At 35.6% G+C, this 24,026-nt stretch overlaps 1 protein-coding gene across 1 annotated transcript; it reads left to right on the forward strand.

Moving 5' to 3' along the window:
- Positions 1–1,080: 1,080 nt before the first annotated feature.
- On the forward strand, positions 1,081–12,845 carry LOC107610556 (disease resistance protein RPV1-like). The gene is made up of 5 exons (XM_021108124.2): positions 1,081–1,234; positions 1,401–1,524; positions 9,125–10,262; positions 11,211–11,492; positions 12,066–12,845. The coding sequence occupies exons 1-5, from the start codon at positions 1,081–1,083 to the stop codon at positions 12,843–12,845; spliced, it is 2,478 nt and encodes an 825-aa protein (XP_020963783.1).
- Positions 12,846–24,026: the final 11,181 nt, after the last annotated feature.

Here is a 24,026-nt window from a genome sequence, read left to right on the forward strand (position 1 = left end):
TTCATACCGAACACTTGACTAGTAGTCGGTCCGATTCCCATGCCATGCACTCTACCTGGGTGCTCTTTTCCAAGACCTTGAGCAAGTGAATCATTCTGAGACAACAGTCTAGATGATTCATCATGTTGCTCAATCTCCGCAATTCTTTCCTACACAGTTAGATAAGCGAACATAAGCATTTATTAGCTAATTGCTAACCGAACAAACTTTGAACACAATTTTAACAAACAAAACCTATGAGAAACAACATAGCAATTCTCAACAAATTACTTACACCAATAGCCCAAGCTGCATTATGGAGATAGGATCCATTAGATCGTTTGTGCGTTAAGACAAACAACTCCCCCTACTAATCGAACACCCTTGTCGTTCTGACTGTAACAATATAGCTTAAATAGTGAATAGGTATACGTAGAGAAGGTTCAAAAAGTAAGTCAATCCTAAATTACCTCTTCTTCTCCGAGCCTTGCCAAGTTTTTTGATCCGCCAGTATGAGTGTATAACTGCTTCGATCGATTCTCAGCATTTTTCCTACACTTCTCCTGTTATACCATCAAAAGTAAGAGCTACTGGACACTATTTCCGACTAACTCAATGTGACATAAAATAAAATTTGAAAGTATGAAATAAAAATAAATTAACTTTGTTTCTTCACTGTTGCGATAATCAAGGAACCATCTCCAATGATCCGCAGTAATTCCCGGTGGACAGCCTTTAATATTTTGTTCAAGAGTCAGATCTGATTTGTAAAAGTGATGATACAAATGGTTCCTTGTGTCCTTCCAAGTCCTTCCTAGCATTTTTATATTGTACACTTGATAATTCCTCCACTATATTCTTCAAAATGGAACAATTCCTGCAAGAGTAGAATTAAATTGTTAGGGACCAAATTGGGAATTGATGGGTAAACAAATTTGGTGCACACAGATCCGATCAACAATCAAAATTATTCAATTCAAACAATGGTACCAGGCCAAAAGATGAAATTAGAAGAGTAAGAAAAGGGGGAGAGATCGAACCTGGAAGCGAGGAGAGGCTGCGGTCGAGGGCCGCACAACAGGGTACGGGGGAAGGTTGAGGATGACGACACCGGGGCGGTTGGGAAGCCTCGCTACGACACCGGGATGTGCACGGCGGAGGAACGAAAAATGGACGTGCCTATCCACCCTCCTTTCGCGTGCGGGAGATATGCAGCAGCTTGAGCAGATCTGTGACCCGGAACGATGTGGCGGCTGTAGCTGATGGAAGGAATGTATACCGCGGGAGTGAGTCTTGGACCTGGTGATTGGCGCATTTGCCCCCTTTTGGGTTCGCGCGTAAATGAGGGAAATTGGATCTGGCTTCCTCTAATTTTAGTTGTTTTGTCACTCTGAGCTTTATGTAATTTGGAGCGTTTGAAGCACAAAACCGCAGCTATGGTGACCAGTCTTTGACGGACATAAAATCCGCTACAAGAACCACAACTTCTCCATCACGTTGCGGTGGTTTGGGGAGACGCAGGAAATTCAGTGCTGCTAAGCTGCGGTTCTCTTGTAGTGCACGCACTCCTTTTTCTTTTGCTCTTTACTTTTTGAATACAATTTTTGTTGGAATCCATCACCAAGGCTGCGTTTGTTTATGAGAAGAGGACAAGACAAGACATTGAAAACAAGACACAAAGGATAGAGACACAAAATTTTGTGTTCTTGTATTGTATTTGGTGATAAACTAGAATAAATTATGAAAATCCAATTTATTCTCTTTTTTTTCATTTAAATAAATTTAAGAAGAAAAATATAATAATAAAAAAATATAATTATAAAAAATTAGCAAGAATAATGAAAGAAAAAATAAAAAAATAAGTTGTGTCCCTTGTTAGTATCTTTGTGCCTTTCCTGTCAAGATGGACACAAAATATACTAATTCAGTGTCCTTGGACACAATGTCTCTGTCCATGTCTCATCTGTCAAACACGACTTTGCATCTCCGTGTCTCTGTTTCAGTGTCCTGTCTCTAAAAACAAACGCAGCCCAACATATTATTTGCATACAACATTAAAATAATACTAGATCTCTTATAATAAATACAATAGCTTGATTGAAGTATGTTGTAATTAAAGTTAATAAATTTATTTTTTTAATCACTGGTTCATAAATTTATTAGTATAATCGGTTCAGCTGTAGTTCAACCAAAATATTATTTTATAATAAAATAATAAATAAATTATAAATAAGCACCATAAAACATAATTATAGTCTAATATAAACCTTAAAATATCTTTCAAATTTAAAATATTGTATAAAATATCATCAACCAAAGTCTTATGATCTTATGAAAATAAAAACTCAAAAGTTAAATAACAAAAGAAAATATCTAAATATAAAATGCCAAATTATTTGAAATAATATGAAGTTAAATAACATGAAGCCTATGACTCACTATTGTTACAATTAGGAGGATTATGATTTGCAGCATAACTTGAAACGCCAAATTATTATCCACAGATATATTATTATCCGTAAATTCTTTTTAATTGATACTATTATCCATAACAAATTAATAAATAATCAAGATAGTCACAATCTAAGCATAATTAACTAATAAAGAATGACAATGTTGAAAGCTGGACAATATTTCTTTTTTATAGCAGAAGTACATTCATGAGAATGTAATGGCAATGTTGAATTAGTTGAAAATGCTCAGATACGTTAGAAAAATTTCAATGAATAAGTCAAAATTATTGAATCAACCCTGAACCAGAATTAAAAAAAAAATTAGAATTAACAACCTAACCAAAGAATCAAGAACAACCCAACTAAATAACAAATCAGAATCAACAATAGGGAGGATGGTAGAATAATAAAATAAATTAGAATCAAATCAACAATCAGAATAAAAAGGTTCAGAATAAAAACAAATCAGAATCAGAAATTCAGAGTCAAGTTGTGGCTCCATTACAGTTTCAAATGCAAAGAAGGACGACGGAGACAACGCCATTGGAAACGGAGAGACGAGGAAGGCTCGACTTCAAAGGGGGTGATAGAGCACGATGACGCTTCAGAGAGGGGTTTGTATCAATGAGACGATGACAGAGTTAGGGATCTGGGGTGAGCGAGAACAACGGCGCCGTACAGGGAGAAGGGCTTGTTCTTTGTGGGTTAGGGTTCTGGGCTGACGGAGAACGACTATGAGTGTGTGCGCAAATGTGCAACGTTGTGGATGAGTGAATACGTGTGGAAAGTGCTGTTAGTGTTAGGGTTAGTGAGGGTGTTGAATAAGGTAGAAGCGCGGACAACCAAATGACAACGGTGGCTCCTAAGCGCGACGGACAATGGTAGTGCTAGGGTTTCTTTTTTTGGCGGGAAGGGGGGAGCTCAATGAGATTGAGAAAATAACAAGTGAGAGTCTGAGAGAGGCAACAAGCACCAAAAAGACGTCATTTCATCATAACTGACCGGGTCCCAGTTCGGTTTGACCGGCCAGTTTCTCATCGGTTCAACGATTTTTAAACGGTTTCTTATGCACCAATTTTTCACAATGAGCCGAACCACAATAGTCTTTGATTTGCAGTCGGATCGGCCAGTCCGATCTGATTTTCAGAACTATGCTAATAATAAAGAAATCAAATCTATCTCTTGTACTAATGTCTTGGCGCCTGCTTTAAGTCATATAGAAATTTGGTTAACCTGAAAATCATGTTTTTTTCTTAATTCTTCAAAAAATTTTTATTAGAGCATATAGATCTTTTCTTTAAGTTCATTATGAAGAAAAGTAGTCTTTACATCTAGTTGCTCCAGATGTAAGTCATATACATCACAGATAGCAAGTACTACTCTTATTGTAGAGATTCTGATTATAAGAGAAAATATTTCATTGAAATTAATACCTTCTTTTTAAACAAATACCTTTACTCCCAGCCTTGCACGGTAACGTTCTATTTCGTTGTGAATGTCACCCTTGATTTTGTAGACCCATTTAGTACCAACAGATTTTCTTCTATCTAGTAGCGGGACAAGCTCCCAAGTCTTGTTTCTGTATAGTGCCTCTATTTCTTCTTGTGTGGATGTCATCCATAGAGAAGAATCTATACTTTATACAACTTCTTGAAAAGTTAATGTTCTCCATCTTCAATAACAAAATAAACAATATGCAATCACGACAAGTCATGACATAGTTGGCATGCTATGATGGTCTTCTTATTTAACTTGTTATGCTACGAGCTTCAGCTGGTTCTTGTTTAGCTTGCTCTAATTCTACTTTAAAAGAGTTTTTTCCTCCAGATTTATCGTCTATGTATATTGTAGTAGTTTCTTCGGTGTTGTTGCTGTTTTCTTATTCCTTTTGAAATTCATTTTTAGCAAATATGATATCTCTACTGACAATAACTTTACGATAATAGAGTCCCACAAATGATACCCCTTTATGTTGTTAGTGTAGCCCAAAAATTCAAAAAGATATACTTTATGGATCTAGAATAAAGCTTTGTTCTTTCTTAGCAATTGAACATCACATAATCCAAACACATGTAGAAAAGAATAATTGGGAAACTTACCTTGCCATATCTCGATTGGTATTTTTAACCAACTGTTGATGATGGCGATCAATTAATCATATAGCAGTCTATTTTTACTACTTTTACTAAAAAAGAATTGGTTAATTCTGCAGTTTGCAACATAGTTCGAGTTCTTTCTAGAAGAGTTTTGTTCATCCATTCTACTACACTATTTTTATGAGGAGTATATACCATTGTGAATTGCCTCTGAATACCTCATGCTTACAAAATGCAATAAAATCACCAACAATATATTCTTCTCCATTATCTATCTTCGAGCACTTTATTTTCTTCTCATTTTCAATAACGAACCTTTATTCATGTTTTGAACTCTTTGAATACTAAAAACACATCTGACTTCTTCTTGATGGAAAATACCCACACTCTCGTGAGACAAAATACTTTGCTCCTCCCAGTGATAATTCTAGTGATTTCCTACATCAAAATGAATCAAATTTAGTACATGCTTACTTCTAGCAGTGGATCTTTCAAAATTTAATCTATGTTTCTTGCTTATCATATAACGCTCATAAAAAAGATAGATTCACCATTTTGAGAGTCTTGGAAGGAGATTACATTTTGCAAGAACCTGCTACCACGTTTTGACATGTGACTTAATTTGCGATGCCATAACATCGTTGTGTCTTCTTGATTTGCAGATGCAACCGATGCCTCTGAAAAGTATAGATTGGTTGTTAGTAGTTTTTTCTTCATCATCACACAAGCAACACATGATCACCTTCAACGATTCACTTTCAATATTGATCTTGTACTCTTGAGAATCCAACAACCCAACAAACCCCAAAATTTTTCTCAAGCAATTCACATTTCTTACACCTTAAACTATATGGATGAAAACATCAAATATCTTAATTTTGATGGTACCAATAATTTTCAAGGTGTGACCATCTCCCATGAGTACAGATCTTTTTTAAATAGGTTTATAAGTGCTAAACGACTCATGATGTGGAGTCATGTAATATGTTGTTACACAATCTAAATCTTATCCAGACATCAGTTGGTTGTTTGACTAATTGTAGCTTGGAGGCAAAACACATGTCCATTATTAGAGGTGTTTATAACAAATCCATGTGATGAGGTGGTTACTTCAACAATTTTTTCTATACTCTATTTATTGAACTAACAATCTTTCTTCAAATGCCATTTCTTGCCATAATTGTAACAAGTAAGATTCTTCTTTTGAGACTTTGATCTACTATGACGTTGACTCTCACTAAAACTACGTTTCATTTATTTGCTTCTCATCATTGATAAAGCTTCTGCTTGCTTTGAGCTCTCTGTTCAATCAATTTTTATTTTTGCACTAGCTTTCTTCTTCAAGAATGACGACAACAACATGATTAAATCGGAATTGATAAGCAATTTTGTTATTTGTCATGTTAATGATGAGTTGATCATACAAGTCTGGTAAAATTTTTGGAGAAGAAGTTCAACATGTTTATTTTTTACAATCTTACACTCCATAGCTATCAGTTTTGAAAATACAGTATTAAAATTATTGATGTGATCCATCATCAGTGTGGATTCACTCATACAAAGATTATAAAGCCTCCTTTTTATAATATCTTGTTGTAAAGTAATTTTGCCTCGTACAACTTAGTGAGTGCCTCCCAAATCTCCTTTGCTATTTGATTCTCTAATAAGATGCTTGATAATATAGAATCTGCTATAGTCCAATGTAAATTAACGTTTCTATCCATCTCTTTCTACTTGTGATTAGAAATCCCGGTGGATATGCCTTTTATTACTTTTAAGCAATTCTCTTTTCACAAAATTGCTTTTATCTTCAGTTTTCAAAGAAAAAAATTATTCTCATTAAATTTTTCGATATTAAATTCTAATACTAACTTGTTCTTTTGCAGCAAAAGATTAAGAACCAGGCTCTGATATCATTGTTAATACGAGTATAAATAGAATAGAATAATACAACTAAAATCTATGGACAAAAAATGGATAGAAATAAACAAGAATTTAGACAATAATAAAAAAAATATGATTAAATCATGAAATTAAATTTTTTAAAAAATATAAAAAAAATCTATAATATTTTCTTATATATTAAGAAAATAATACTCGCAAAAAGGATTTTATACATTTTATAAAACCTTACCATTTTCTCTCTTAATTTTTATTGTACTATTTCTTACAAAACTTGACATACATAATATCACTACTAGGCCCTCCTATTTATCATGAGTACATGAAGGTTAACATAAAAAAAAAAATAAAAAAGTCTCTCCATAAGTTTCATCAAGTAGTTCTAGATTCCAACTTGAAGTTAGTTGGCAATCTTATCGAAATTTACTCATTTGTCAAGTTGTTTTTTGATTAATGAAATTTTGTATGTTTTTAATTTGTTTCCTTCTTCAGTTTTCTTTTAAATTTTTCTTTATCCTTGTTTTGACTTTGGTAAAAAATTATCATTAAATATTCTTGCGTGCGTGCACACAAACAGAGACGGATTTAGGGGAGACTAACATAGGCCATGGCCTCTCCTAAATTTTTAAAACTTAAAATACATTAGATATAATGTTTAAAAGTTTTAACAAATATACTTTCTAGTGGTTAAAGAGAAGCATTATATACTTTAAAGCGTGGGTTCAAGTCCCATGTCATGCATTTAAAATTTATTTTCTTTTGTTCTTTCAATTATTTTTTTATAATTTTTCTATCTATTATTATATAAAAATGTATTTAACATTTATTTTCTTTGGTTCTTTCAATTATTTTTTTTTATAATTTTTCTATCTATTATTATATAAAAATATTTTGGTTTTTATAATAATTTTTAATTGAATGTAATAAGAAAATATATACATAAAAATAAATTAGATTAAATTTTATTTTGTATAATATTAAAATCAAAATATATTAAATGAATTATTTATTAATATAAATATATCTTATATATTATATTTATTAATTTATTTTAAATACATATATTAAAAGTATTAGAAAAATAAATTTATATTATTTATGTTATATCTTTTATAATAAGAATAAAAATTCAATCTTTTTTTTTATTTTTTATCTATTATTATATAAAAATATTTTAGTTTTTATAATAATTTCTAATTGAATGTAATAAAAAAATATATACATAAAAATAAATTAGATTAAATTTTATTTTTTATAATATTAAAATCAAAATATATTAAGTGAATTATTTATTAATATGAATATATTTTATATATTATATTCATTAATTTATTTTAAATACATATATTAAAAGTATTAGAAAAACAAATTTATATTATTTATGTTATATCTTTTATAATAAGGATAAACATTAAAATTTTATGAAAAAATTTTTGATATAAATGATTTTTTAAAAATTAATTTTAGTTTAAAATAATATTAAAATATATAATTATTTTTTTATTAAAACTTTTAATTTTAATATGACATTTTTAATATTTTTATTTCCGGCCTCCTCTTTATAAGATTTATGGATCCGTCACTATACACAGAGATAGTGGCGGAGTTTGAAAAAAAATTTTAAAGGGGCCGAAAATCTTAATAAAAAATTATATAATAGTATTTATATTAAAATAAAATTTATAAATATAATTACTTTATTTTTAAATTTATTATTAATATGTAGGATTATATATGGTTAAAATTAATAAAAAAATTCTGATTTTGATTAAAAAAAATTTTGTTTAGGTTAATAAGCCAATTTGATTTTAAATAAAAAGTCAATTTAAAAAAATAAGTTTTTATATAAAAAAATTAGTTTTTGGACATAAAAGTCTATTTTTATTTAGAAAATTAATTTTTTATCTAAAAACTGATTTTTCTTTTTAAAAAATTGATTTTTTAATTAAATTATATAAAATCAATTATAACTTATAAATTATTTTTAACATTTTAAAAAATTATTTTTACTTTTGATAATATTTATCTCTCAAAAGTCTCAAGATTAATTATTTTTATTATTACTTTTATTACAAATTAAATAATATAATACAACAAAACAAAGTCTTAAATTTCTAATAAAATAAAAATATTAAAATTTATTAATGTAAACAGTGTTATACTATAATGGCATTAAATTTGTAAAGTTGATTTAAAATAAAATAATAACTTTTTATTAATAACTGATCTTACTACTAGTTATATTATAATTTTTATTATTCTAAAAATAAAATAATGCATGAAACTATATGAGAAGTTAAATATAATTTAGTGTTAATTCTATAAAGATATTTAATTTATAACGTTGATTTAAAGATATGCCTATTGTTGTTGATTTAAAGATATGCTATTTGTTATATCAAATAGGATAGGATAAAAAATTTGAAAGAATGATGAAGATAAACATAAAACTCAGATACATAAGTTAAAAGTATATCAATTTAATCAAATAAGCTAATTTTATTTTCTTTAAAGTAGAATTACTAATATTTTTACAAAAACTTTGTGGTATGTTAATATCATTTTTTCTCAATTTATAGAAAAAGTATAAAACGTTAATTAGAGAGACAATAAAATAAATCTTAGTTTATTCATAAATAATTGTATATCACACGTTGACTTTACTCTTTTTTTTTTTCTCCCTTTTAATTTCAGACGAGAGAATACCCAAATAAATGACATCACTCGAGTCTTAATTGATAAATTGGATCACGAGTTCTATCACTATATCAATGATTTAATAGGGATACAACCTCATATAGAAGAACTAGAAAGGCTTCTAAACTTGAATTCACACGAGGATAATGACCTTCGAGTTCTTGGAATTTGGGGTATGGGCGGAATAGGAAAGACAATTCATGCTATGGTATTGTACGATAAAATCTCTTATCAGTTTGATGCTTGCTGTTTCATCCAGGATGTAAGCACAATTTATAGAAATCATGGTTGGGATAAGGCTCCTACTGAAATACAAAAGGCCATTCTTTGTCAAACTGTTCAAGAAGAAAATCTGGAAACAAAAAGTCCTATGGGCATAGCTAGGATCCTACACAATAGGCTATGTAACCCAAAAATCCCTAAAAAGGTCCTTATAGTTCTTGACAATGTTGATGAACAAAGGCAATGGGATACTTTGCGCTTAAATCCAAGATCACTTGGGAGAGGAAGCAGAGTTATCATAACAACAAGGAATCAGCATGTTCTTAATGTGAGTGGAGCAGATACAATCTATGAGGTTCCACTATTGAATGATAATGAGGCTCTTGAGTTGTTCCTAAGAAAAGCCTTCAGAAATGGTCCCCCTAAGAAAATTATTAGTGACGTAATTCTTGAGATACTAGATTATGCTCAAAGTCTTCCATTGGCAATTGAGGCACTAGGTAATGACTTGTATAACATGGAAGAGAAATTATGGAAAAATGCATTGGAAGACTGGAGAGAATGTCCAAAAGAAAATGTTATGAGTGTGCTGCAGAAAAGTTATGACCAAGTAAATATAAATGAGAGAAGAATATTTTTGGACATAGCTTGTTTCTTCGCAGGAAAGAGGAAGAACTTTATAGAGCATATTCTAAGTAGCTGTTGTGGCGATGAATCATCACGTCATGACCTTGCAATTCAAAATATCAGGAGAAATTCACTCATAACTATTAGGAACCATGAAATTCATATGCATAATATGTTACAAGAATTAGGAAAGAAAATTGTTCGGGGAGAATATCCAAAAGAGCCAATGTATTGGACTAGATTGTGGCATGTCAAGGATCTCGAAGCAGTCCTAAAGTCAGATATGGTAACACTCAAGCTTCATCTTTGTAAAACATATTCTTTTTCTAACCAACCTTTTCATAAATAAATGATAAATTATCTTTTATGATTTATTGAATAATTGAAAAAATTCAATTGTGTTATCATAATTATAACAATAATAATATATTTAATTTGAATTTTGAAAACCAAATTATTTAACTATAATAAAACTATTTTTACAAATTACAAGATTTTTTAAATAAACCTTAATTTGTAATTTTTACCTTCTTCCAAATTCAAAGGAAAAACCAAACGGTGGACACAGAATAAGGGAATTAGGGATTTGTCAAAAAACTAATTGTAACTTATTCCATGTTCTATTGAAGTAGAAATTAAACAATTTCTCCACCAAATAAATTCGAAGAACATGTCATTATTTATTGTGATGTATCACAACACTACACAATATTTTCTCAGATTCTTCTCAAATGAATCCATATTAGTTTCAATTTGTTTTCCTCATTCCTCTGATGCATTCATATCTCTTTCTGGTTTCTGCCTAGTATTTGCTGGGGTCCAACTCCACTGCCAGCGTTGACGAACCTTAAACAGCAGTGCTACAATTAGTTAATAACACATGAACCGATACAAAATCTGAATAAATGTTCATCTTAAACCCTTAATCTAATATCTGTGGCTAGAATTAACTAATAAATTGGATGGATTGAGAACAAAGATAAAATTTGATAATTATAGTCCATTTAAAAAAAATTTATTTGCAAAAATAGTTGTACCATGGTTGAGTAATTTGATTTTCAAAATTAAAATTAAATAGATGGTTAATATTAATCATTATGATATAATTGAATTCTTTCAATAACCATTAAACAATTCATAGAGAATAATTTATTTTTTATTTATGAGAGAGTTACTTAAAAATTATTTTAGTTATTTTTTCACTTTTGTAATTTGTTTATCGGTATTTTTTCAGGAGTGGAACAATAATGAAGCCATAGTTTTAGATGAGGTAGACGTCACCAAATGCAGACATTTGCGGATTCAAAAATTGTTTGAAAAGAGAAATCTTACACTACTCATATTACATTTTCAGAATTTTCCAGAACTCAATTTTGTTCCTATATTTCAAACCGAAATGCGGTATCTTTTGTGGCACGGTTACCCTTTCCCTTCTTTGCAACTACTCATATGGCGTAACCTTGTTGAATTGAATCTACCGAACAGCAGAGTTCAACAACTATGGGATGAGATTCAGGTAGGCATATCAATAATGCAACTTATTAAAGAAAAAAATAAATAAGGTTTAACTGATTCCCTTTATTATGAAGTAATATTTTTAACTAAAATTATTCTAATTATCCTCACATGAATAACTATATATTTTAATAAAATATATATGCGCTAAATAGTTTTTAACCTAATGTTGATACATGATTAATTTTGAACTTTGAAACGTGCATATCATATCATAAGAAAGGTTCATAATTGCTATTTAAAAATAAAAAAGGATGATCTCTATCTCTTTTTATAAAAATATTAATCCTTACTGTGTTTGTTTTTCTTTTTTGTTTTCGAGAACTCATTCCTATTGTCTAATTGGTTTTGGCTTTGCTCAACTTATTAAAGTACCGAAACAAATGTTATGAATTTTAGTGAAAAATGTTTGGTAATTATTATAGTTTTCTTACATATGTCTTACTTTGAGTTAATATTGATCATTTTTATTTTTTAATTAAAAATTATTAGCTTATAGCATCTTCCAATTTTAATTAGTATGTATAAGAACCAGCCAACATGTTAGTAGCTAATTATCTAAAGTGTTCTACAGTTAATCCCAAATTTGAAAAGGATGGACTTGAGCAACTCAAGAAATCTTAGAACCACCCCAAACTTTGCAAGCTGTCCAGGACTTGTGCGGCTGGATCTTACAGGATGCATAAACCTAACTGAAGTCCATGATTCAATCGGACTTCTCAGAGAGCTTAATTACTTGAGTTTGCGAGAATGTAGCAGTCTATCCCTTCTTGATTTCGGCCCTAATTGCCAGTTAAGTTCCCTAAGAACTCTACTGCTCTCTGGCTGCACCAACCTCCAGAAAACACCAAATTTCAAAGCGCTTTCAAATCTTAGGTACCTTGATCTTGAGCGATGCACAAGTTTGTCCACAATGCATGAGTCTATTGGTACTCTTGTAACGCTTAAGTACTTGAGTCTGAGAGGCTGCAAAAATCTTGTTCATGCACCTTACATTCTCAATGGCAACTCATCCCTCCTAATTCTGGATTTGAGCGGTTGCATGATGATAACCAACCTTCCCCGCTGCAGACGAAAATTTGCGCCTTCCTCCTGCCTGGAATCTTTGATGGTTTTGAGTCCTGTCTTCCTTGAGCCACAAAGAATTCTTGATTTTGTTGGAGAGTTGATGTTTTTCGATGGGGAGTGGATTTGTTCTAAGCTAGCATATTTAAACTTGGCGCACTGTCATGAACTTAGAAGATTTCCCGAGGCTTCATTTCATGTTCTTCATGAGATGAAAGGTACTTTAGAACGGTATCCACAACTTTCAATCATTGGTCAAGATTATATATTTTCAGCTTCTACTGTGTGAGTGGCACTTGGTGTAAGAGGTAAAACACAATATTGTTAATGTTGCAAGTGTCAGAGTGTATGAAATTAGACACACATTGAAGAAGGAAGAAAGAGTGAGAAGTTTATAAAATGAAAAACTCATTAACTTATTATTTTAAAATTTTGAGTTAGATGCAGTGTCTTCTCATCTTATATTATCTCACTTGATTTCTCTTCGATGTATCCTGGATGGAAGAAAATAATTTACTGCTTATTAGCCGGTGACAGTTAACTTAGCTATACTTGGAAGTTAGTTACACTGATAGTTACTTTTCTATTTTTCGGTTTTGCTGAGTTGATGCAAGTTGCAACCACTCTCTTTGTATATATACGAGTTTTGTGATCAATTAAATTAATCATCATTTTCCCCTCGTTCTCTTTCACTATCATTGCTATCTCTCCAATAAGAGAATTTCTCATGAAGAAATCCAAACTTCAGAATCTTACATCAGCAACAAAGAAACATTCTCAATTTCTCATCCTGTGTTATATTTGATTTTAGTTTTAAAAAAAAATATTCACTAAAAAAATTGGTTGTTACTATACCATTTGGAGGGAGAAAAAGTGGTGTTATTGCATATCTAAGTAAGTTTAATAGAAATTGAATTCAATTTAAAGGGGTTTCATTGGATAAAAGATGAAGGAAAAGGTGTTTGGGAACTGAGGACAGAGGTAAGACCAGAACAAAAGTCATGGCCAAGGAGTGGTTCAGACTTCAGAGAGATAGATATGTCCCAAGAATCGAAGAACTGGAACAGGTATGGAATGAAGGAAGAATTATTTACTATTATTATGAACTGCCACTAAAATAGGAAAATTTGAAGAAAGAAATGAGAAGCGGAAGTGTGGAACATCTATGGGAAATGAATATAGAAGGAAAGAAATTATCAACTTGAGCTACTGAAGATTATTTGAGTTTTATGTAATTCGGGTGTACTTAAAAATTAGAATAACTATTTTGTTCTTATGATATATAGGTGCTTTGATTTGGATGGCATAATGCCTCTGGTGGGTTCTTTGAATTGTATTTATTTCGTCCAATTTGAGACTGTAGGTGAGTCTAGCCAAATCATTAAACTATTGAAACAAAAATACAATTCAATTTAAAGATAAAAAAATATCTAGATTAAAATAGAAATCATAAATTTGCTATAATTTTATTCAAGTGATGGTTCCAAAATAGATTCTAGAGCTTAAAAAAAAAACAAAGGAGGATTTCTTTTAAAAAAGTATATATAAGTATTCATATGTGAATAGAACTACAAATAAGATTATTTGGTCCAACAGTTAATAATAGAAATAAAATTTGCCAACAAAATGAATTCAAGTCAACTTTTGATATCCTAAATTTGACTTTTGAGAGAAAAACTTAAATGAAATAAAATTAATAATAGAAATACAACAAAAAGTAATAAGACTCATTTATCTATAACATAGAGAAAAAAAAACAACGATAATATGTATTTGGTACATACTCAAATAAAAATGTTAAAAATATTTTTTATAAAGATATTTATATTAAAAGTATGATTTGTTTGTTTAGTTATGTTCTGGCAAGAATATTGCGTTTGATCTATACGTCGGTTTGGTGATGCGATGAGTGCTTTTGAGCCGACGTTAGTCCTGAGCCGACGTTATCCTTGTGAACTCGAAATCCGAGCGTGGTACCTGCAAAAAGGACTCCGACGCTCAAGTCAGTGACAGAATAAAGCACAACTAAAAACGAGTATATGAGGTTAGGGATGAGAAGCATAGGGTAAGCAGAGCAATTCTATTGAGTGAGGGTATTTTCTTTGCCGTGTCCTGCTCAATTTTACCTCTTCGGATTTATAGGCTTAGCATGTAGTCTGATCGGCCAGCGTGTTCCGAGATTTTGGCGAGTGGATCAATCCAGATATGCTGGCATGCACGTTGGTTCCGTGATTCGAGTATGTAGGCAATTTTGAAAGGTGACCGTTGCATCCAGGTATATCCGGACGTGGCCGAGATTCTTGGGTGCAGTACACAGCCCCCAAGCTTGACTTGGTGTATGTAGCAAGTTGAGCTTTTTTGTTGAAGATATACCTCGACGCAGAGAGGTTGAATGGCTAAGCCCCCAAGCTCAACGAGCGCACAAGCTTGGGCTAAAAGCTCAGACGTTTTTTTTTTTTTTGAAAAAGTAAATTTTGTCGCTTTATTAACTGGGCCGTAATTAATTGTGCACATTCAGCGATGTTGGAGTGCAACCGTTTCCTTCTTGTAACTTATTGTTTTATTGTATTCCCACTAAAGTAGTGGGTTTGTAATTGAATGTGCATGTTTTCACACACGAGTCTTCAGTTATTTGCAAAAAAGGCTCTTTGTGAGTTAGGGACCATGTCTTCCAGAGGTTAGTCTTCTTGTCTTCTTTCTATGTTGTGTTTTTGTTTTCGGGCTTCGTTGTTTTTTCTGGGGAAAAAATGGTTAAAGAAAAAGAAAAAGAAAAGTTGAAGGTTGTTGAGGAGGATAAAGAGAATCCCTATCATTGGGTTCACGACGATGTGAAGACTCGGGCTTCTTCCTATTGTAATCAGGAGTCGGTTCAGGTTTTGGTGGCTGCTAGATTTGTTAGACCTGGTTCTGATGTGTGTTCCGAGTTCCTTCCTTGCTCCGGTCAAGATAGGGTTTGTGAGAAGAGGGGGATTGGGGTTACTTCTACATGTACATCCCCTGTTTATCTGAGCTACATGTGAAATTCCCGTTTTCAGATTTTGAGTGTAAAGTGTTGATTCAGTTTAACTGTGCTCCTTCACAGTTACACCCGAATTCGTGGGCATTTTTGCGTGCTTTTGAAGTTTTGATGAACTTTTTGAATGTCGCTCCTTCACTGAATGTTTTCTTTTCTCTCTTTCAGTCTAAAGGGGTTCGGAAGGGGCTTTGGGTATTTCTAAGTAGTTTCCCTGATCGCTCCCTTTTCTTACTTTACAAGTCCTCCTTTAAAAATTTCAAGTCTATGTTTGTGAAAATTTGTGCCTTGGAGGCCGTGTATCCCTTTTTCCTTGACGAAGAAATGATAGAAAAGTTCCCTTTGTATTGGTGTTCGGAGCCATTACAAATTCTCGAGGCTGATGGCATGAGTGAAGAAGAGGATTGTTTGTTGGAATTTCTGATTGAAAATTTCGCTGCTGGGGAGTGTTTGTTCATTCCTGATTTGTTGAAATATGATGCAGAAAATGATTTTGAAGGGCTGAAATTGTATATAGGTACTTTTGTTTTTGCTGGTCTTTGTATTGTGTTGCTATGTTTTTACTGACTTTGTTGATGTTTTCAGGTAGTAAGATGCCTAATCTGAATTCGGCCAAGTTTCAAGCTTATTTGAAGAAAAAAGGTGAGAGGGGTGGGAGTGTATCTGGGGTTATGAAGGAGGCTGCTGAGGATGCTGCTTTTTCTACTGCTCAGGCCCCTCCGTCTCCAAAGAAAAGGAAAACTGTCTCAGAAAATTCACTGGAGGTGATTTCCGAAGGTGATCAGAACATTGCTGTGAAATCTGTTTTTTACCGACAGCATCGGCTGCATGGTTTCCTGCCTGGTGCGAATCCTCACTCACTCTGGAGTGATCAATTCCCCCTGGCCGAGCTTGTTGATCGTGTTTCCCAGTTTTCTATGGATATGGCACTTACTCGTCGTGTGGGTTTGGAGGGGATGGGCAAATTTATCCAGGTATGTGTTTCTGTTTATGTCGTTTCTGTTTTTGTTTATTTGTAAGTGTGCTGAAAGTATTCTGCTTTGTGTAGATTGTTGCTTCTCGGCTTCTTTGTGTTGGCCGTACTACGGAGCTGTTAGGTTCGGAGCAGCAGGCTCTAATTGAAAGAGCTGCCTCCTCCGAGCGTTTGTTAAAAGAAAGGGAGAAAGCCGTAAGTGATGTCACCGCTAAGGTGAAAGAAAGGGAAGATGAAGTGGAAGACCTGAGGAAACAGATCAAGTTGTTAAAGAAAGAGAAGGAAGACGAAGTTGGACGTCTTCAGGAGCAAATCAGGATGCTCCAGGCTGATTTTAAGGAGAATGATAAAGTTAAAGGTGAGATGGCTGCTCGTCTGAACGAGCTTGAGGAGGAGAAGATGGACATGTTCTTGGGCGGATTTGATCGTGCTGTCAGCCAGGTTTTATTGTTCGCCCCCGATTTTGACGTCGGAAAGTTGAATGTTGCAAAGATTGTAGTTAATGGTCAGCTTGCCAACGATGAAGGTGTCGAAGACCAGGATGAGAGTGTTCCTCATCCTTGATGGAAGTTTATTGCTATTTATGTTAGAATATTTTGAACTTCTGCTTCCGACTTTGTTTTGTCGGTGTTTGTATGTTTTGTGAACAATTGTTTAGTTCTTATGCTGTTACTTTTGTGAATATTGAATATTTCATCGACGTTTTCGGCCCTAAGAGGTCGATTTTTTTTAATTTGATATGCATGGAAGCTTTGTATGGATTGCAAAATTGAACTGCTTGGTATATGAGATGGTCGGCCTCGTTAAAACCTGTCCGAGTAAACCCTCCTTAGAGAAAAACCTCGTGATCAGGAAAAAAGTACCTGGCCAACTCACATTTGCAAAGAGAATTTAACTGTAATACATTTTCAGGGACGAAATGTTCCAAGTGTTGGGGAGGGGTGTCCCTTCTATCGTTTCCAGGCAATACACTCCCTTGCCGATGACTTTAGAAATTCGAAAGGGACCCTCCCAATTCGCGGCTAACTTTCCATGACCTGGCGGTTTCCGTATTTCAGCCCACCGCCCTTTAGCATCTGTTAATTTCTTTTTTAATGCCTGCAAGATAACTTTGTTAGCAGCTTCTGCGAGCCCGTTGGTTTGCGGGTGCTCGACAGAGGAAAAATGATGTTTAATATGTAAATCTGTTAGATCTGATACAATTTTCCTATCAGTGAATTGCATGCCATTATCTGATATGATTTCCCTAGGTAAACCGAATCTGCATATTATCGACTTCCAAATGAAATTTTGTACCTTTTCGGCTGTGATCTTTGCAAGGGGCTGTGCTTCAACCCACTTTGTAAAGTAGTCGATGGCTACAAGTAAAAATTTTACCTGTCCCGTCGCGGTAGGGAATGAGCCGAGTATATCCTTCACCCACTTATGGAATGGCCAGCTGATGTTTGATGCATGCAGTAGCTCGGTCGGGTTGTGGATGAGTGGTGCGCACCGTTGGCATGCATCGCAGCGTTGTACTTTGTTGTTGCAATCCTTTTTCATTGTTGGCCAGTAGTAACCGGCCCGTAGGGTTCTTGTGACTAAGCTTCTACTTCCTGTGTGATTTCCGCAGATTCCGTCGTGTAGTTCGTTTAAGATAGTTTCTGCTTCTGCTGGCCCGAGACATTTCAGAAGGGGTCTGGAAATTCCTCGTTTGTATAGCTCGGCTCCCAGCAGAGTATACTGAGCTGCTTTGTGTCTGAATGACCTCGGTTCCTCACCTTCTGGTATGTCTCCGTCTTTTATGTAGTTGACGAATACATTTCTCCAGTCTTCTTCCTCCTGTGATATGCTAAGAACAGATTTTGTATCTAGGCTAGCTTCCGTTAGCATAATATGGTGGAGCTTTTCTGTTTGTTCGGTTAATCTATATGTGGCTAGTTTTGATAGAATATCGGCTCTGTAGTTTTGATCTCTAGGTATGTGCAATATTTCAAATTTTTGAAAAGACTTTATTAAGGTTTTGACCGAGGTTAAGTATCTCTCTAAGAGTGTATCTCGTACCTGAAATTGGCCACTTACCTGTTGTACCACTAGCAGTGAGTCACAGTGTACTGTTAGAAAAGAGATTCCCACTTCCTTAGCCAGTCGTAATCTGCCAGTAAAGCTTCGTATTCGGCTTGATTGTTTGTTGCTTGGAAGAGGAATTTGATTGATTGCTCGGTCTGGACTCCTTCATCGTCCTTTAAGAGGATCCCTGCTCCGCATCCGTTTTCATTTGACGCGCCGTCCACATATAATTCCCACTTTTTGTTCTGTTCGTCTTTGTATGTGAATTCGGCTACAAAATCGGCTAATGCCTGAGCTTTAGGCGATCCTCTTGACTGGTATGATATATCAAATTCAGAGAGCTCAATTGCCCATTTCGTCATCCGTCCTGCCAGGTCCGGTTTTGAATGTATTTGTCGCAGAGGGTGTCCTGTGCGTACTATGATTGGGTGTGTCTGAAAGTAATGTCTCAGACGTCGGGCCGTGACCACCAAACCGAGTGCTAGTTTCTCTATTGTTGGATATCTTAGCTCGGCGTCCTGTAGGACTCTACTCACGAAATATACTGGGTGTTGATCATTCCCTGTTTCTGTTATGAGCACAGAACTGATGGTGTTAGCTGAAATTGAAAGGAAAAGTAGTAGTGGTTTACCTTGTTCTGGCTTCTGTAATATGGGCGGCGATGCTAGTATTTGCTTGAATTCGGAAAATGCTTTCTTGCAGTCAGTCGTCCATGTGAATTTTTCCGATTTATTTATTGTTTTGAAGAAATGATAGGATCTTGTTACTGCAGCTGGTAAGAATCTTGATAAGGCGGCTAGGCGCCCTGTTAGTCGTTGCACCTCTTTGATTGTTGTTGGTGATTGCATGTTTAATATGGCTTGGCACTTATCTAGGTTAGCTTCTATACCTCGGTTTGTTAACAGAAACCCAAGGAACTTTCCTTGTTTTACTCCAAACGCGCATTTCTCGGGGTTGAGCCTCATGTTATGTGTTCGTATCTGGTGGAAAACTTCTTTTAGGTCAGCTTCGTGCTGTTCTTCAGAGCTGGATTTGACGACCATGTCATCGACATATATCTCAATATTTTTTCCGATTTGGTCTTTGAATACCTTGTCCATTAGTCTTTGATAAGTGGCACCTGCATTTTCAGTCCAAAGGGCATTACTTTATAACAGAAATTACCTTGGTTGGTTATGAATGTTGTTTTATCCTCGTCGTCCGGGTGCATTTGGATCTGATTATATCCTGAATAGGCGTCCATAAAGTTTAGTACTTTGTATCCTGAGGTATCATCTACAAGTCTGTCGATGTTCGGCAGAGGGTACGAGTCCTTTGGGCAGGCTTTGCTCAGATCTGTGAAATCCACACACATTCGCCAGCTTCGTGTATTCTTCTTCACCATAACTACATTGGCCAGCCATGAAGAGAATCGAACTTCTCTGATGAAACCTGTGGTGTGCAGAAATTGTGATTACACTTTGATTATGTAAAATTCATTGCTCTTTCTTTCCCTGGTGATGGCGCCAAAAACATGATGCCAATACCATGGTTCACAACTTCGCACAACTGACCAGCAAGTGCACTGGGTCGTCCAAGTAATACCTTACGTGAGTAAGGGTCGAATCCCACGGAGATTGTTGGTATGAAGCAAGCTATGGTCACCTTGTAAATCTCAGTCAGGCAGATATAAGATAGTAATGGGGTTTTCGAAATTAATTAATAAAAGAAGGATAGAAATACTTATGTAAATCATTGGTGAGAATTTCAGATAAGCGTATGGAGATGCAATCGTTCCTCTGAACCTCTGCTTTCCTGGTGTCTTCATCCAATCAGTCTTACTCCTCTCTATGGCTGGCTTTATGTAAGGATGTCACCGGTGCCAATGGCTACTTTCGATCTCTCTCGGGAAAATGGTCCAAATGCTCTATCACAGCACGGCTAATCGTCTGGAGGCATCACCCTTGTCGTTGGTTACATCATATTCCTCTCTGTGAAAAATGGTCCGATGCGCTGTCACTGCATGGCTAATCATCTTGGAGGTTCTCGATCATACTGGAATAGGATTTACTATCCTTTTGCGTCTGTCACTACGCCCAGCACTCGTGAATTTGGAGTTCGTCACAGTCATTCAATCCCGGAGTCCTACTCGGGATACCACGGACAAGGTTTAGACTTTCCGGACTCTCATGAATGCCGCCATCAATCTAGCTTATACCACGAAGATTCTGATTAAGAGATCTAAGAGATACTCATTCAATCTAATGTAGAACGGAAGTGGTTGTCAGGCACACGTTCATAGGGAATGATGATGATTGTCACGCTCATCACATTCAGGTTGAAGTGCGAATGAATATCTTAGAAGCGAAATAAGATGAATTGAATAGAAAACAGTAGTACTTTGCATTAATCTTTGAGGAACAGCAGAGCTCCACACCTTAATCTATGGAGTGTAGAAACTCTACCGTTGAGAATACATAAGTGATAATGGAGTTCATTGGTCTCGGCCCCAGAGGGGAACCGTGGTAACCAAGACTGTCAAATACAATGATAAAAAGTTCTATTTATAATAAACTAGTCACTAGGGTTTACAGAAGTAAGTAATTAATGCATAAATCCACTTCCGGGGCCCACTTGGTGTGTGCTTGGGCTGAGCTTGAGTGTTGCACGTGTAGAGGTCCTTCTTGGAGTTGAACGCCATCTTTTGTGCCAGTTTGGGCGTTGAACTCCACTTTGTAACTTGTTTCTGGCACTGGACGCCAGAATTGGGCAGAGAGCTGGCGTTGAACGCCAGTTTGCGTCATCTAAACTTGAGCAAAGTATGGACTATTATATATTGCTGGAAAGCCCTGGATGTCTACTTTCCAATGCAATTGGAAGCGCGCTATTTTGAGTTCTGTAGCTCCAGAAAATCTATTTTGAGTGCAGGGAGGTCAGAATCCAACAGCATTAGCAGTCCTTCTTCAACCTCTGAATCTGATTTTTGCTCAAGTCCCTCAATTTCAGCCAAAAAATACCTGAAATCACAGAAAAATACACAAACTCATAGTAAAGTCCAGAAATGTGAATTTAACATAAAAACTAATGAAAACATCCCTAAAAGTAACTAGATTCTACTAAAAACATACTAAAAACAATGCCAAAAAGCGTATAAATTATCCGCTCATCAACCTGCATCGAGAAGTTTTTGTGTTTCTATTGCTGCTGTGCTTCTTCTTTCGGTTCCCAAATTTCTTTTTTTTTTTTGACGTATGGGTCGGGCACTTGGGTTGATTGCCAGCTTGTGGCAGATGAAGTTCGGGTCGATCCCAGGCATGTCGGCCGGCGTCCAGGTGAAAAGGTCAGTATTGTCTTTCAGGATGTTCTCCAAATGTTGCTTTCTCCCTGCAGAAAAGCTGATCCAACGTTAGTATATTGATTATCTGTATGTAATTATACCTTTTCCAGATTGTCTGTTGGGAAAGGTCGGTCGTGGTTGTCTTTTGGATCCATGTCAGTTAGTCTTGGGATATGTTCCGAGTTATATACCGAGTTTATCCTCGGGATTGTCTCTTTTGCGGTCTTCAGCAAACTCGCATTGTAGCACTGCCTGGCCTCCCTGTGATCAGCATGAACCGTTGATACTGTGTTATCCTGCAAAGAAAATTTGACGCACAAGTGGATGGTAGAGACGATGGCTCCGAAGGAGTTTAGGGAGGGGCGACCTAAGATGATGTTGTAAGGGCTGGCGCAGTCGACCACTAGAAATTGGATGTCCAGGGTCTTAGAGTTTGGTGGTTCTCCTAATGTTGTTCTCATCCAGATGTAGCCGGATATAGGGACTCTCTCGCCCGAAAAGCCTGCCAGCTCGCCTCCTGATGGTTGTAGTGAATTGTCGCTCAGTTGCATCTTCTTGAATGTGGAATAGAACAGGACATCGGCGCTGCTTCCTGGATCGAGCAGCACCTTTTTCACGGTTAATGGTCCCATGCTCACCGAAATTACGACTGGGTCATCTAGGTTTGGCGCTCTTGATTTGAAGTCACTAGAACTGAAGTTGATGGCGGCTGAGGAGGTTGGTGCTGGGGAGTTTTGTTGAGTTCCTTCCATCGCCATCATGGTTCTGTAACTCCGTTTCCTTGCTGTTCTCGTCATTCCTCCCCCTGCAAATCCTCCTGAGATGTAGTTTATGACTCCTTTGGTGGTTGGGGTTTCGACTGGGTCTCGCCACGATCCCTTGTCTCTGCGGTCCGAATTATGCTTCGGTTTACTTGTATCTACGTCCTTCTGACCCCTGGAGCCGATGTACTTGTCTAATAGTCCCTGTCGTGCCAGTCTTTCCAGCAAATCCTTAGCAGCTACGCACTCGTCTGTAGTGTGATCGAACTTCTGGTGGAAAGCGCAATGCTTCCCTTTGTCCACATACTTCTGGTCCTGGTACGTTCCAGCCTTGACTAGCGGCCTGATCAGTCTGTGTTAAAGTATGTCCTTTATAATGTCTTCCCTCCTTGTGTTGAACCTGGTATATGAATCAAACTTTGGGGTTAGTTTAAAAGATTTTCTATGTTATTTGGCATTGGATCTGTTCGACTTTTCCTCGTCTTTTCGCGAAGTCGGCCTCTCGTTTCTTCGCGTTTCACGGAGTTCTTCTATTTCAGTTTGTCCCGTAGCTTTGTCTCAGAACTCTTCCAGGGTCTTCTGCTTGGCCATAGTTATGGCTTCTTGGAACTTCCCTGGTTGGAGCTCACTTTTGATAGCATGCAGTTGTACTTCTGGGTTTAAATCGGGAATTTCTATGGCTGCCGTAGTGAAACGCGTCAGGTATTCTTTGAGGCTTTCATGAGGGCCCTGCTTGATTGTACTGAGGTAGTCCGAGTCTCTGACGTATATTTTTGATGCTGCGAAGTGATTGATAAATATCTTGGCGAACTCGTCGAAGCTAGTTATGGATCCTGCAGGCAAATTAGAGAACCATAGTAGGGCGGCTCCATCCAAGAAAGTAGGGAATGAGCGGCATAAGATGGGGTCGCAATCGCTGTTGAGTCAGGGTCATCGGGAGTGTGAAATTCAGGGGCATTTTGTAGTTCATTATCTCTTCGGAGAATGGATTAGCTCGTCTCCTCCCATTCTTGGGGGGAGTTTCTGCTGTTTTAGCATTGGATTCTGACTGATGCTCTTTGTTCTGCTCGGAATTCGTCTTTTTGCTATGCTCCTTTCGATCTCCGTTTGTTTGTACTGCCGCCAATAGTTCGGCCATTCGTTGGTTTTCTGCTAGTAGCGCGGCATTCGCGGCAAGGAGATCGGCATTTGCTTGGGGAGAGTGATGAGTTTCGGAATGATCCATCATCGTCCTATTCCTGTGAAGAAAGAGAAATGTGCAGATATGGGTAAGCTTAAAAATAGATATATTCTCGGGGGAGAAGTGTAACGTCGGCCCCACGGTGGGCGCCAAATGTTCTGGCAAGGATATTGCGCTT

Source organism: Arachis ipaensis, chromosome B8 (assembly GCF_059453495.1).
Source record: "Arachis ipaensis isolate K30076 ecotype BB chromosome B8, ASM5945349v1, whole genome shotgun sequence".
Lineage (NCBI taxonomy): Eukaryota > Viridiplantae > Streptophyta > Magnoliopsida > Fabales > Fabaceae > Arachis > Arachis ipaensis.